The 15,749-nt window shown below is 53.2% G+C and overlaps 1 protein-coding gene across 1 annotated transcript; it reads left to right on the top strand.

The window, feature by feature from the left end:
* Positions 1 to 404: 404 nt before the first annotated feature.
* Positions 405 to 13,927, top strand: TMEM115 (transmembrane protein 115). The gene is made up of 2 exons (XM_089687147.1): positions 405 to 2,654; positions 13,044 to 13,927. Exons 1-2 carry the CDS (start codon positions 1,813 to 1,815, stop codon positions 13,219 to 13,221), a joined length of 1,020 nt encoding a protein of 339 aa, XP_089543273.1. The 5' UTR covers positions 405 to 1,812; the 3' UTR covers positions 13,222 to 13,927.
* Positions 13,928 to 15,749: the final 1,822 nt, after the last annotated feature.

Here is a 15,749-nt window from a genome sequence, read left to right on the forward strand (position 1 = left end):
ATGTCATACAATGTAGCATAGTGTGACGTATGGTATATATATGTATACTCTGTATATATGTCACTCAGCAGAACTGACACCCAAGGCCTTGTAATGGTTCATTTATTTCCTATGGCTGGGTAGCAGAAGCAGGAGGAACTTCTTTAACCACGTGAGTAGTCGAGGCCCAATCGGGGAGTGAAAGGCAGAGTGGGCGTAATGACATCTCTGGGCAGCGCATGCGCATTTTGCACTGCTGAAGCCACAGCGGTAAACCTTTCACCTCCCGGCGTGCAGCGCGGAATGGGCAGCGCATGCGTACCCTGCCAACTTGAAGCCGTCGCCGTGATTTGCGGAAGAGTTAGCGCACGCGGAGTATACTCACCCACCGCCCCTCTAGACAGCATCTCCCGGCGTGCAATGCGAAGGTGGCCTTTCTGCTCATGCGTGGTGAGGTGTTTGCGCTGCACTGCTGGTGACGTTGTCGGGTGGAACAAGTCCGGTCTTTCCGGGAGAGACGAGGCCTGGGAGCGGACAGGGGCCCACAACAGACCCCCGAGCAGCGCCAGGGCTCCGGGAGACCCGTGTCCGGTAGTGCCACTTCCGAAGGGCACCAGGGACCTCCCTCAGAAGAGTCGGTGGCCCCAGGTTTCCGGATCCAGCTGTTTCAGTGGCTCCAGAGTTCCTCCAGGGGCCCCAGAGGAGTAGGAGACGTCCGGACATCTTCCAGCAGTGTCAGAGGCCCCACAGTTCCTCTAGAAGTACCAAGGGCCCCAGGAGTTCATAGACTGGTGTCAGGGGCCCCAAAATTCCATATATTGCTATCAAGGGCCCCGAAGTTCATAGACAGGTGTCAGGGGCTCCAAGAATTCATAGACTGGTGTCAGGGGCCCCAGAAGTTCATCTACTGGTTCTGGGGGCCCCATAGTTCCAAATCCAGCAGTGCCATAGTGTCAGGGGCCACACAGCTCTAAACGTTCTCCAGTTTCGTCATAGTGCCCGGGGCCCCTTGCCATAGGGCTCCTTATCCAGCAGTGCCTGTCACCCCACATCCCCATTGGTCTCTCATCCAGCAGTTCCAGGACCCCACTTCCCTACTGGACTCATCCAACAGTGCCTGGGGCCCCGCATCTCCTAAGGAGTCTCATCCAACAGTGCCCTGGGACACACATCTCCAAAGGACTCTCATCCAACAGTTCCAGGGCCACACATCTCCATAGGACTCTCATCCAACAGGTCCAGGGCCACACATCTCCATAGGACTCTCATCCAACAGGTCCAGGGCCACACATCTCCATAGGGCTCTCATCCAACAGTGCCCTGGGCCCGACATCTCTATGGGTCTCTCATTAAACATTGCTTGGGGCCACACATCTCCTTAGGACTCTCATCCAACAGTGCCCAGGGCCACACATCTCCATAGGACTCTCATCCAACAGTGCCCAGGGCCACACATCTCCATAGGACTCTCATCCAGCAGTTCCAGGGCCACACATCTCCATAGGACTCTCATCCAACAGTTCCAGGGCCACACATCTCCATAGGACTTTCATCCAGCAGTTCCAGGGCCACACATCTCCATAGGACTCTCATCCAGCAGGGTCCAGTGTTCCTGTGGTGGGTGACACCGGTAGATCGTTGGGGGCCCCCCCCACTCTTCATAAGCGATAAGGACTTGTCAGCTTCCTTGAGTCGTTCCCAGGACCTCGGGGCCCCACGCTCACACAACTGATGGTTGACCATCATTAGGAGCCGGTGTTTTGTTTGCAGAGTCCCAGGACATCGGGTGGCACGGGGTTCAGAAACCGGTAAGGTCGCCCACCAAGAACCACCATGCTCCGCTCCATCCCTGCGAACCGCCTGGTAGCGGTCGTGTCTGGCAGCAGCGTCCTGGTAAAGTGCCTATGGGGGTCGGTTCTGCTCCTTTATCTTCTCTCCTTTTGGGTCGACACTTGGCGTGTCTTGGCTGTCACTCCAGGCCTCCTGCTGCCCCCCAACCTTTGGCTGTGGACCCTGTTCACGCATGGACTAGTGGAGCTTCACATCTGGGACGTTTTGGCAAACCTTCTTTTGACTTTGGGGGCTGGTCGGAGACTGGAACCGCTTTGGGGGGCCCCGGAACTCCTACTGTTTTATGGCGTTGTGAGCATTTCTGTGGGTGTCTTGAGCTCCCTTTGTTTCCTGGTAGCCTACGCGGCCTCTTCCAACCTCAACTTCCTCTTCAACACCCGAATCCATGGTTTTCCCGCTTTTGCAGGAGCTGTTTTGGTGGCACATAAGCAGACTGTCGGAGATGGACTGGTGGATTCCCAAAGATGGGTCCGGCTTCTGCCCCAGCTGGCCCTTCTGGGTGTGGCGGTGCTGACGTTGGCTGGTTTGATCCCCAGCCCGATGTTGGTGGGGTACAGCCTTGGAATGGTATCCGGTTGGGTGTATCTACGCTTCTATCAAAGACACAGCCGAGGCAGAGGAGACATGTCTGATCACTTCTCCTTTGCTAGCTTCTTCCCTGGTCCTCTTCAGCCGGCAGTGGCTCTCCTGGGCAACCTGACGCACGCCTTCCTGGTGAAACTGCGGCTGTGCCCGCGAGCGGTAAAGAGATATGATGTTGGGGCTCCTTCGTCCATCACCATCAGCCTGCCTGGAACTGACCCTCAAGACGCAGAAAGGCGAAGGTGAATATTGTGTGGTCAACTATCTATGAAATATTGACCTCCAGCTGTTGAGAAACCTCAGCGTGTCTTGAACAATTGTGGCTTCTTAACAGCTGCAAGGCTACTTGTTGCTGAGTAGGGATGAGCTTAGGTTCAGCTGAACTCAAAAGTCAGCTGTTCATGCTTTGCCAATAAGCTGTGGATGGGGGTACCCTGCCCCACAAATGAACGACATTGACCTAATATGATGACATGGCCATGTCAGGTCAATGTCACTGACCTACTGCGGCCATGTTAGTGTATTGCCATAGACTTAGCATGGCCATGGTAGGTCAATGACATTGACCTACCGTGGCTGTAGTAGGCCAAAGACATTGACCTAATGTGGCCATAGTAGGCTGATATTGACCTAACATGGTCAGGTGGCCATGGTAGGACAATAAGATAATGGTTTGTCATTGGCTTACTACGACCAACGGAGGCCACATTAGGACAATGTCATTGGCTTACCAGAACACGAACATGATATTGACCTGATGTGGCCTCAGTTGGTTGATGATATTGACCTAACGTCCATGTAGCCATAGTAAGCCATTGACAACAAGCTAATGGGTTATTGTCATTGTCCTACTACAGCCATGGTGGGTCAATGTCGTTGGCACACTTTGACCACGTTAGTTCAATATTGGCCTACTATGGCCACATTGGGTCAATGTCATTGGCTTAATTCGCCCCAACGTGATATTGACCCAAGGCAGCCGTAGTAGGCCAGCGACGTTGACCCAAGGCAGCCGTAGTAGGCCAAGCGACGTTGACCCAGGGCAGCCGTAGTAGGCAAAGCGACGTTGACCCAGGGCAGCCGTAGTAGGCCAAGCGACGTTGACCCAAGGCAGCCGTAGTAGGCAAAGCGACGTTGACCCAGGGCAGCCGTAGTAGGCCAAGCGACGTTGACCCAGGGCAGCCGTAGTAGGCCAAGCGACGTTGACCCAGGGCAGCCGTAGTAGGCCAAGCGACGTTGACCCAGGGCAGCCGTAGTAAGCCAGCGACGTTGACCCAGGGCAGCCGTAGTAAGCCAGCGACGTTGACCCAGGGCAGCCGTAGTAAGCCAGCGACGTTGACCCAGGGCAGCCGTAGTAAGCCAGCGACGTTGACCCAGGGCAGCCGTAGTAAGCCAGCGACGTTGACCCAAGGTGGCCGTAGTAGGCTAGCGATGTTGACCCAAGGTGGCGGTAGGCCAGCAACGTTGACCCAAGGCGGCCGTAGTAGGCTAGCGATGTTGACCCAAGGCAGCCGTAGTAGGCTAGCGATGTTGACCCAAAGCAGCCATAGTAGGCCAGCTACGTTGACCCAGGGCGACTGTTAGCAGGCCAACGTCATTGAGCCAGCGTGGCCATTACCAGGTCAACGTCGTTGAGCCAGCGTGGCCGTTAGCAGGCCAACGCCGTTAAGCCAGCGCGGCCGTTAGCAGGCCAACGTCGTTGAGCCAGCGCGGCCGTTAGCAGGCCAACGTCGTTGAGCCAGCGCGGCCGTTAGCAGGCCAACGTCGTTGAGCCAGCGTGGCCGCTAGCAGGGCAAGGACATTGATCTAATAAAAGCAGGTGGCCAAATTCGGTCAATGATGTCATGATCATCCCCACCCCTTTGTCTACATGCATCTGCAAGGTGGGGAATGTCCTGGCCTCAGCTCACTGTCTCAGAAATAGCAGTTGCCTTCATCATCACTATTGCTCAACACATAACTACAAAGACAGTTGAGCTTGTTGGGTCTTTATAACCTCAAGCGACCTTCACCTCACCCATGCCGGGTCACTTAATCCTCCTTCCTTTCCCCAGCACACCATCGGGCCGAAAGTGAATTGAAATGCCCAGCATACCTGGCTATGGGTGAACATTTGGACCTGCTCCTCTTCTCACATGTGACAGTGTTAGCACCTAGTGACTGGCCCAGCTCTGTCGTGTGGGGGGAGGGGAGTCCATAGAGTTTTGTAAGTAATAACCAGTTGGTTTGGAACTTTTAATAAAACCGTCCTGTAAAGTTATCAAAACCTGTACTTGCCTGTCTGTCGCCTGTTTGCTGTGTAGTAGAGCTCCTGGCACCGGTCTGATTGGACTCCACTGGTGTTCTCAATTGTGTGACCCCCTCCCCCCCCCCGCTACGGATGTGCTGACCCCAAGTCATTGCAGGACACAATAGTCACACGGGGGACATTTTTTTCTAGGATTAAATATTACAAGGCGTAGCGTCCACAAGAATAGGCCTCTAGGCTTTTTGTGAGTCCCATCCCACAATGCAACACCCTTACTGAGTAGTAGGGAATCATGGACATTGGGGGGGGTCACTTTAAAAGAGAAGTTGAGGGGAGTTTTTTTTGTTTTTTTAGAAATCATACCTACACGGCTGGATCTAAGGAGGTGCTGGAGTGGGCTCTGCCCAACCCCAAAGCTATCTGTGTGGGGAGAAGGAGTTCTGAATGCCAGCAGTGGTTCCCGTCCCTCCGCCCTGCCTGCGGTGGCTCCCGTCCCTCCGCCCTGCCTGCGGTGGCTCCCGTCCCTCCGCCCTGCCTGCGGTGGCTCCCGTCCCTCCGCCCTGCCTGCGGTGGCTCCCGTCCCTCCGCCCTGCCTGCGGTGGCTCCCGTCCCTCCGCCCTGCCTGCGGTGGCTCCCGTCCCTCCGCCCTGCCTGCGGTGGCTCCCGTCCCTCCGCCCTGCCTGCGGTGGCTCCCGTCCCTCCGCCCTGCCAGCGGTGGCTCCCGTCCCTCCGCCCTGCCAGCGGTGGCTCCCGTCCCTCCGCCCTGCCTGCGGTGGCTCCCGTCCCTCCGCCCTGCCTGCGGTGGCTCCCGTCCCTCCGCCCTGCCTGCGGTGGCTCCCGTCCCTCCGCCCTGCCAGCGGTGGCTCCCGTCCCTCCGCCCTGCCAGCGGTGGCTCCCGTCCCTCCGCCCTGCCAGCGGTGGCTCCCGTCCCTCCGCCCTGCCAGCGGTGGCTCCCGTCCCTCCGCCCTGCCAGCGGTGGCTTCCGTCCCTCCGCCCTGCCAGCGGTGGCTTCCTTTCCTCTGCCCTGCCTGCGGTGGCTCCCGTCTTTTGCCCTGCCAGTGGTGGCTCCCGTTCCTCTGCCAGCGGTGGCTCCCGTTCCTCCGCCCTGCCAGCGGTGGCTCCTGCCCTCTGCCCTGCCAGCGGTGGCTTCCGTTCCTCCGCCCTGCCAGCGGTGGCTCCCGTATTTTGCCCTGCCAGCAGTGGCTCCCGTTCCTCCGCCCTGCCAGCGGTGGCTCCCATATTTTGCCCTGCCAGCAGTGGCTTCCGTTCCTCCACCCTGTTATGCCAGCGGTGGCTCCAACCTCCACCCTGCTGACCCCCCCATTTTTTATTGCACTCCCACATCAGACAGGCTAGATCCTGCTCTGCTTACCTAGGTGGATGCAGCATCTGTCCTCCACCAGAGAACTGAGCAATCAAACACCACTGATCGCTCAGTTCTCAATGCTCCATGAGCAGAGATCTGGTATCTGTCAGTCACTGCTCTCTGCTCTCCCCATCCCTCAGCACTTACTGGAGCGCCAGGCTGTGGAGGGGGAGGGAGCGGCTGGCTCAGGTTCTCAATGAATCGCTGAGAGGCTGAGCCAGGGGCCACTCCAGACATCTTTCCCAAGCCTGGACCGGCTGAGTGACATCAGCTGACTTTAGCCCGCTGTCAGCTGAAACCGGGTCACAGGAGTGCAGAACGAACTACAGAACGAACAGCCAGACGAGCTTTGACTGTACCTTTCCTTTAAGTTCTCAGCACGCGCCCTGTTTGCACTGCCATTCGCGGCCCCGGTTGTCAATCACGGGGTCCCGGAAGGTGATTACCCGCCTGCACTCGGGGATTACTGAGCATCTCCAACAGGGAGGAGGACTGGTTTGTTTACTAACAGTCCTCTTCCCTGTCAGCTCGGGCACAGCCATCCACAGCAGTGTGAATACAATGAAACACACAGACCCCCCACCCCCTAGTAAAACACTCCCAGCCCACAGGTAACCCTTTGATCGCCCCTCATGTTAACCCCTTCCTCCCCAGTGCCATTAGTACAGTGTCGGTGCTTTTTATTAGCACTGTATTGGTGTCACCGGGGATTTCAGTGACACCAAGTCAGTTCCCCCCCCCCCCCAGTGTCAGACTGTCCCGCCGCAGTCCCGCTATAAGTCGCTGATCGCCGCCATTACTAGCAGAAAAAAAAACAATTTCCAGTATCCCGCCATTTATAGACGCTATAACTTTCACGTAAACCGATTAATTTACACGTGTTGCAAATTTTTTTTTCTAGCAAAGATATGGAACGGAACAAATTTTGGCCGAAATTTATGTTGAAATTAGATTTTTTTTTACTGGACATGTTTAGCAAAAAGTCAAAAATATAGTTTTTTTTCATTTTCTATAGCGCAAAAAATAAAAACTGCAGAGGTGATCAAATACCACCAACAGAAAGCTCTATTTGTGGGGAAAAAAAGGACGTAAATTTTATTTGTGTGCAGCGTTGCATGACCGCGCAATTGTCAAAGTAACGCAGCGCCGTAACGCAACAAAATGGCCTTGTCAGGAAGGGGGTGGGGAATCCTCAGGAGGGCGAGGGGTTAACACGGGGATCACATGGCTGTGTTTACAAACGAAGTAGGGTTAGCTTTTTTTTTTGGTATAATTTTGCAAGGGGGGCAAGGGGTTAACACGGGATCACATGGCTGTGTTTACAAACAAAGCTCTAGGGTTAGCTTTTTTTTTTTGGTATAATTTTGCAAGGGGGGCAAGGGGTTAACACGGGATCACATGGCTGTGTTTACAAACAAAGCTCTAGGGTTAGCTTTTTTTTTCGGTATAATTTTGAAAGGGGGGTAAATCCTCAGGAGGGCGAGTGGCTCGGCAGGTAAAGCAGCTGAACTGTTGCAGAGCGGAAGACGTGACCAAACCTGAAGACGGTATAAACTAGACGTCTTATTTATGTATTCTTACCGCCCCCCGCTGGTCGTTTTGGGAACTGGTTGGTCATCTTGGAGGAATTTGCGTTGACTCTCCATCTCCCGTTTGGGTAGAAGTACCCCCCCCCCTCACCCCGGGGTGTCTGGTTCACGGTCCAGCTGATCTTTTCTTACGCACAAGGTTGTTATGTAGATGATGAATTAATTCTGTCACTGTCCGCCCCGCAGCGGATTGCAGCCTGGTAGCGCCTGTCAGCGCATGGGTACGCAGCGCCTTATTGGGTACGTGGCCGCCGGAGACAAGAGAGAATGGAGGCCTGGAAAGAAAAGAGGAGAAAGCGATGGAACAAAGCGCAGGCCCGGGGCCCTTACGGCACACGGCTCCTTGCAGGCCATTAACCGTTCCAGGGCGCGCTCCGTCGACGATCTTCCTTCAGGACGAACGCTCTATTCTATCCCCCGTCACTTCTCATTATGTCATGGCTCACTCTAGTCATTGTCTCATCTTCCGGCACCTGACCAGTCACAGGGCAAATTATCTTGCCCTTTCAAAGGGACCTATTTAAAAAGAGGACGCGAAACGCCTTTTGATTTAGCGACTTTTGATTTTTAACCACTTGGTGACCGACGTACGTATACAATCGTCCAGCCAGCAACTGATTGAACTTGTAAATTTCTTTTTTTTTTTGGCCAGCGATTGGCTGATTTGTAAAAGCGATCACTTATACAGTGCTTGGAATAGCCCGCCCCTACGTGTTGCGTCCGTGGTGGTTCCCAGGCTCTCCCTTTCCTCTGGGGAGCCTGGGACTGCGGTAAACAGCTAAGACCGCTTTCTACAGAGAAGCGGGAACGTTTATTCTCCTCCCTTGTACGAATGAACCCAGAAGCGACATTCATTTCATCACTTTCCCTTTCAGAGCGATCATTTGCCCCCGGCCGTTACAGCCAAGGAAGCAGCTGATCGAGCACGATTTTTGCTTGGTTAACTGCTTTGGAGGGCAAGGGAGACATCAGGGGTCTAACAGACCCCCTAATATCTCTACAAAGAGTACCTGTCATCTGCTCAAACTCTTACAAGGGGGCTTGTCGGCCCCCTAGTGATAGCAATAAATTTAGATTAAAAGAAAAAAAAAAGTAAAAAAATTTAATTTAAAGGATATGTTCACCTTTTGGACAAAAATAATACATGTGCATTTATTTACAGCTAAAAACAAATGTGTATTATTTTTGTCCAAAGGAGCCTGGAATGCATTGCAACAGCGATCAGTAAATTGCTGATGCCATGCAGGTCTCCTGCAAGGTGTAAGGAGTGTACGGGGGTGTAAGGGATGTACGGGGGTGTAAGGGATGTACGGGGGTGTAAGGGATGTACGGGGGTGTAAGGGATGTACGGGGGTGTAAGGGATGTACGGGGGTGTAAGGGATGTACGGGGGTGTAAGGGATGTACGGGGGTGTACGGGATGTACGGGGGTGTAAGGGATGTACGGGGGTGTAAGGGATGTACGGGGGTGTACGGGATGTACGGGGGTGTAAGGGATGTACGGGGGTGTAAGGGATGTACGGGGTGTACGGGATGTACGGCGTGTACGGGATGTACGGCGTGTACGGGATGTACGGCGTGTACGGGATGTATTGGGGTGTATGGGATGTACGGGGGTGTAAGGGATGTACGGGGGTGTACGGGATGTACGGGGGTGTAAGGGATGTACGGGGGTGTACGGGATGTACGGGGGTGTAAGGGATGTACGGGGGTGTAAGGGATGTACGGGGTGTACGGGATGTACGGCGTGTACGGGATGTACGGCGTGTACGGGATGTATTGGGGTGTATGGGATGTACGGCGTGTACAGGATGTATTGGGGTGTATGGGATGTACCGGGGTGTAAGGGATGTATGGGGTGTACAGGATGTACCGGGGTGTAAGGGATGTATGGGGTGTACAGGATGTACCGGGGTGTAAGGGATGTAAGGGGTGTACGGAGATGTGCGGGGGGTGTATTATTTTTATTATTATGTATTATTTTTGTCCAAAGGAGCCTGGAATGCATTGCAACAGCGATCAGTAAATTGCTGATGCCATGCAGGTCTCCTGCAAGGTGTAAGGAGTGTACGGGGGTGTAAGGGATGTACGGGGGTGTAAGGGATGTACGGGGATGTACGGGGGTGTAAGGGATGTACGGGGGTGTAAGGGATGTACGGGGGTGTAAGGGATGTACGGGGGTGTACGGGATGTACGGGGGTGTAAGGGATGTACGGGGGTGTAAGGGATGTACGGGGGTGTACGGGATGTACGGGGGTGTAAGGGATGTATGGGGTGTACAGGATGTACGGCGTGTACAGGATGTATTGGGGTGTATGGGATGTACCGGGGTGTAAGGGATGTATGGGGTGTACAGGATGTACCGGGGTGTACAGGATGTATTGGGGTGTAAGGGATGTATGGGGTGTACAGGTTGTACCGGGGTGTAAGGGATGTAAGGGGTGTACGGAGATGTGCGGGGTAACAGGATGTAAGGGATGTACGGGGGTGTATGGGATGTACGGGGGTGTACCATAGTGACACTGTACTACTTGTGGGGGGTGATGAAGATTTTTTTTCCTTTTTTTTACACTGATTGCTTCTACAGCCTTTATGGGTGTAAAGCAATAAATTCTCCTTCTCTCTGGCTGCATTCTTGCAGCCATTGAGAAACCATGTGAGAGCTGTGATTGGTCACAGCTTGTCACATGGTAGGAGGCTGTTGTGAATAGCCCTGTACCATGTGACCTCTGTGATCATTCACAGATTTCACACCTAGTAAGCAATGGTGTCAGGAAGTGACATCTTGTTTACTACTCTGCATGTGATCACTGATTGGCCAATCAGTGATCACATGAATTGTGACCTCCGGACACAGTGGGCACCGATCGCGGTGCCGCGAGCTTTCAGGGAGCGCGCACAGGAAATGGATGTGGGGGGACGTTTAGAAACGTCCACCCGCTCCAGCAGCGCTCCCGTCCGGCCGTTTATGTACATGGGCTGGTCGGGAAGTGGTTAAGGTGGTATGAATTCTCGTGAAACGTCCAGAGAAAAATGTCTGTAGGTTGGTGGAGTCTCTCTATAGAATAGCCGTTGGAGGATTTTTTGGTCACTGTTGTGGAAATATGGAGTAAAGGAGCTTAGAATGCACCAAAATCTAGGTATCCTTGTGCATCGATGGTTTGGTAGTTTTTCATAAGCAAGCTTGTTGGATGTGTAAATAATTTGTTAGGCGAGATATCTTTGTAGCGAGACCGTGGAGCTGTGTGAACAACATCAAGACTCACAAAGGACCTGAATTACACTAGATGGCCAAACGTTTTGACAGCTGACCATCACACCCATATGATCGTGATGGACACCTAACAAAAAAAAAAAAAAAAAAGACCTGGCTCACCATCAGCGTGTCAATACCTCCCAAAAGTGTTCAGTGGGGTTGGGGTCAGGGCTCTCTGCTGGACACTTAGGTTCCTCCACACTAGAGTGGTCAAGCCATGTCTTTATGGAGCTGGCTTTGTACACAGTTATGCTAAAACTGAGACCTTTCCAAGACTGTTGCCACAAGGCCGGGGAAGGCTAGAACCCCTGTCATCCAAAAGAGCATTTGTGAGGTCAGGTACTGATGTTGGGTGAGTAAACCTGACTTACCATCAGCACTTCAATTCATCCCAAAGGTGTTCAGTAGGTTGAAGTCAGGGCACTCGAGTTCCTCCACACCAGACTGGTCAAGCCATGTCTTTATGGAGCTGTCTTTGTGCACTTGACCATCACACCTTTATGAGCTTGTAGGATATCCTATTCCAAAACCATGGCCATTAATATGGAGTTGCCCCCTTTGTGTCTATAACAGCTTCCACTCTTCTGGGAAGACGTTCCAGAAGATTCTTTAGGGTGTCTAGGAATTTTTGCCCATTTCTGAGGTTAGGTACTGATGTTGGATGAGAAGACCTGGCTCACACATCAGGCCTCACGTTGGGCACCAAAAAAATACCTGGATCACCATCAACATTCCAATTCATCCCAAAGGTGTTCAGTAGCTTGAGGTCAGGGCACTGTGCGGGACACTCAAGTTCCTCCACACCAAACTGGTCAAGCCATGTCTTTATGGAGCTGGCTTTGTACACAGTTATGCTAGAACTGAGAAGGACCTTTCCAAAACTGTTGCCACAAGGCTGGGGAAGGCTAGAACCCGTCATCCTAAAGAGCATTTGTGAGGTCAGGTACTGATGTTGGGTGAGTAAACCTGACTCACCATCAGCACTTCAATTCATTCCAAAGGTGTTCAGTAGGGTTGAGGTCAGGGCTCTGTGGAGGACACTCGAGTTCCTCCACACCAGACTGGTCAAACCATGTCTTTATGGAGCTGGCTTTGTGGGCACCTGACCATCACACCTGTACGAGCTTGTAGGACCTTCCATATCAAAACCATGGCCACTAATGTGAAGTTGGCCCCCCCTTGCGGCTAGAACAGGCTCCAATCTTCTGGGAAAACTCCCCATAAAGTTTTGGAGGGTGTCTGTGGGAATTTTGCCTATTTGTGAGGTCAGGTAATGATGTGGGATGAGAATACCAGGCTCACCATCACCATTCCATTTTATCCCAAAGGTGTTCAGTAGGTTTGAGGCCAGGGCTGTGTACAGGACACTTGAGTTCCTCCACACCAAACTGGGCCAACCATGTCTTTATGGAGCTGGCTTTGTACCCAGGGGACAGTCATAGTGGAACAGAAAAGGGTCTTCACCAAACTGTTTCCACAAGGTTGTAAAAGCACAATTTTCTAGAGCTGGGTCTTCAAAATTACTAAACAGGGCAAATTCACTGTCCTTAAAACTTTGGGGGGGGGGGCATACTGTGGCCAATGAGAATAAAAAGTAACTTAGAACCTGTGGTCACTGGGAGGAGTAATGTCTCATTGGGCCATTGGGAGGAATAGTGTCCCATAATTGGTATCGGGAAGGAATAGTGCCCAGTCGTTGGTGTCAGGGGAAGGAATAGTGCCCCGTCGTTGGTGTCAGGGGAAAGAATAGTGCCCCGTCGTTGGTATCGGGAAGGAATAGTGCCCCGTCGTTGGTGTCAGGGGAAAGAATAGTGTCCCGTCGGTGTCTGGGTCTTCAACAAACTAGTTGGACCCTTCACTGGAGACACCTGAACTCCATCAATTTGAGGGGATCCACATGCTTTTGGCCACATACCTGTACTGTACTAACCTGTCCAGGAGGAAGTGACTTGATGTCAGTTATAGCCGTCGCTGACACCCTACATGTCTGTTGGTTACCTGGTCTCTCACTAGCCCCTGCCTCACTGCTGTGTCCTTTACTGGTTTACAGGCCAATGGAAGAAACCAGAAACCTCAGCCGAACCCTTCAATAACGGGAATATGTTTGTGTCTGGGGGATATTCGGAGCTTCTGTTACTCCATGCTTTTTTTTTTTCTTCTTTATATCCTATAGGCAGCTGGCGTTGAAGGCTCTAAACGAGCGTCTGAAACGAGTAGAAGACCAGACATCATGGCCAAACATGGATGAAGAAGAGGATGAAGACTCCATACAGGAGACCTCCTTTAACAGCAGTGGTCAGCCACACACTCCGGCGGCTCACGAGAAGAGCGAGGCGGCACTCACGGTGTAATCGGCCAAAAGAGCACTGTCGGGCTATTGGCCAGCCTTGACCTGCCACACTCTCTGTGGTGGGTGACACCCGCTGATCTGTGTCTTGCTGGGATCCGGAGGAGCTGCACTGTGCATACACTACAGATTTCCTTACCCCTCCCCACCCAATGTGTCAGTAACAGATCAGCCTCGAGTCGGGCCACCAGAAAGTCATACGGGTTCTGTCCGCCATCTGTCTCAAGCTTCTCACGGCAAGCGATCGCTCTGTTCCTGCTTCACTTTAGCCAGGCTCGTTCCTCCACAGACAGCGCCCCCTAGATTCGTAGTCATTTCACTCCGCTCCCCCCCCCCAAATCATGCCGAAAAGCGACAGCAGGCCCCGGTCCTACAGCCGAAGCTGGAAAAGCGATTCCAAGAGCCTACAGCAGCCGTGTAGAAGTGGCTTTGTGTGGGATTTGCCCCATCAGGCCGACAGACCCCTCTCACCCCTTTCTCAGGGCTGCCGGTGGGACATCAACAAGGGGTGGGGCTGCGAACTATGCAAGTCGATGGGATGCGGTGATTGGTTGTTCCTGGTGCGGGGAGAAACGGGCCTGGGAAAGAACAATCTTTTTCTTCCCTCCTTTTTTTTTTTTTTCTTTCAGAAGGGGGAGATGATTTTTCCGGTCTGGGGGATGTAAATGTTGATATTTTTCTGTCTGGATTAAACCTTTTTTTGGAAATGAGATCCGTGTGTGTCGTGGTCTGAAGAGCGTCCAGATTTCCTGAATGGTTTCATGTATTTGCAGAAGGAGGAAACTCTCCGCACGCCAGTGACATCACACAGGTTCAGCAATCGCTGCGACAGTCCCCTCCCTCAGGACCGCCCCACTAACGCGTTTCACCCAAAAGGGCTTACTCAGAAATTATTATACAGGATTTATGGCGCCAAACGTGTGCTCAGCGCTGTACAATATAACGGGAGGCAATACAGCAACAGTACAGATCAATACAAGAGGGATGAGAGGGCCCTGATCCTGGGAGCTTACAATCTAAGAGGGAGGGGCTAGTGGTACAAAAGGTAATAACTGTGGGGGATGGACTGGTTGGAAGAGTAGAAGATTCCATCATTAGCTGAGGGCGGGATAGGCTTCCCTGAAGAGATCGGCTTTCAGAGATCGCCTAAAAGTGAGCAGAGTAGGCGATAGTCTGATAGATTGGGGTAGAGAGTTCCAGAGGATGGGGGAGGCTGTGGAGAAGTCCTGGAGATGAGCATGGGAGGAGGAGACAAGGGAGCTAGTGAGCAGGAGGTTGTGCGAGGAGCGGAGAGGACGGTTTGGGTGATATTTGGAGACAAGATCGGTGATGTAATTTGGGGTGGAGTTATAGATGGCTTTATATGTTATTGTTAATGTTTTGAATTTTATATATTGGGCAATGGGAGGCCAGTGGAGGGATTGGCAGAGAGGGGTGGAGGCCAGTGGAGGGATTGGCAGAGAGGAGTGGAGGACACTGAATGGAGACCAGTGGAGGGATTGGCAGAGAGGGGTGGAGGACACTGAGTGGAGGCCGGTGGAGGGATTGGCAGAGAGGGGTGGAGGCCAGTGGAGGGATTGGCAGAGAGGGGTGGAGGACACTAAATGGAGGCCAGTGGAGGAATTGGCAGAGAGCGGTGGAGGACACTGATTGGAGGCCAGTGGAGGGATTGGCAGAGAGGGGTGGAGGACACTGAGTGGAGGCCAGTGGAGGGATTGGCAGAGAGGGGTGAAGGCCAGTGGAGGGATTGGCAGAAAGGGGTGGAGGACACTGAATGGGGGCCAGTGGAGGGATTGGCAGAGAGGGGTGGAGGACACTGAATGGAGGCCGGTGGAGGGATTGGCAGAGAGGAATGGAGGCCGGTGGAGGGATTGGCAGAGAGGGGTGGAGGACACTAAATGGAGGCCAGTGGAGGGATTGGCAGAGAGGGGTGGAGGACACTGAGTGGAGGCCAGTGGAGGGATTGGCAGAGAGGGGTGAAGGCCAGTGGAGGGATTGGCAGAAAGGGGTGGAGGACACTGAATGGGGGCCAGTGGAGGGATTGGCAGAGAGGGGTGGAGGACACTGAATGGAGGCCGGTGGAGGGATTGGCAGAGAGGAATGGAGGCCGGTGGAGGGATTGGCAGAGAGTGGTGGAGGACACTGAATGGAGGCCAGTGGAGGGATTGGCAGAGAGTGATGGAGGACACTGAATGGAGGCCGGTGGAGGGATTGGCAGAGAGTGATGGAGGCCAGTGGCCCTTATTGTAGATGGAGGTTTTCTACCACACATATGTACAGTTAGGTCCGTATATATACACCCCCCCATATCCCCCCCCCAGTATATACAGTTAGGCCCATATATATTTGGACACAGGCAGCACAATCTTTGTTTTTTTCAGATATTTACCAAAACCTATCCCAGCTCTAGTTCTATGATGGATCTGGGCGGACAGTGCGCACTCTCAGGTGTCATTTGAGGGGATGTACATCACACTGCCTCCGCCCATTCCATCAAACTGTTGATTTGGCCCCTCCTAACGCAGCTGCGAT

This window comes from Staurois parvus, unplaced genomic scaffold (genome assembly GCF_062004578.1).
Source record: "Staurois parvus isolate SC_StPar_1 unplaced genomic scaffold, SC_StPar_1.0 ptg000419l, whole genome shotgun sequence".
Classification (NCBI taxonomy): domain Eukaryota; kingdom Metazoa; phylum Chordata; class Amphibia; order Anura; family Ranidae; genus Staurois; species Staurois parvus.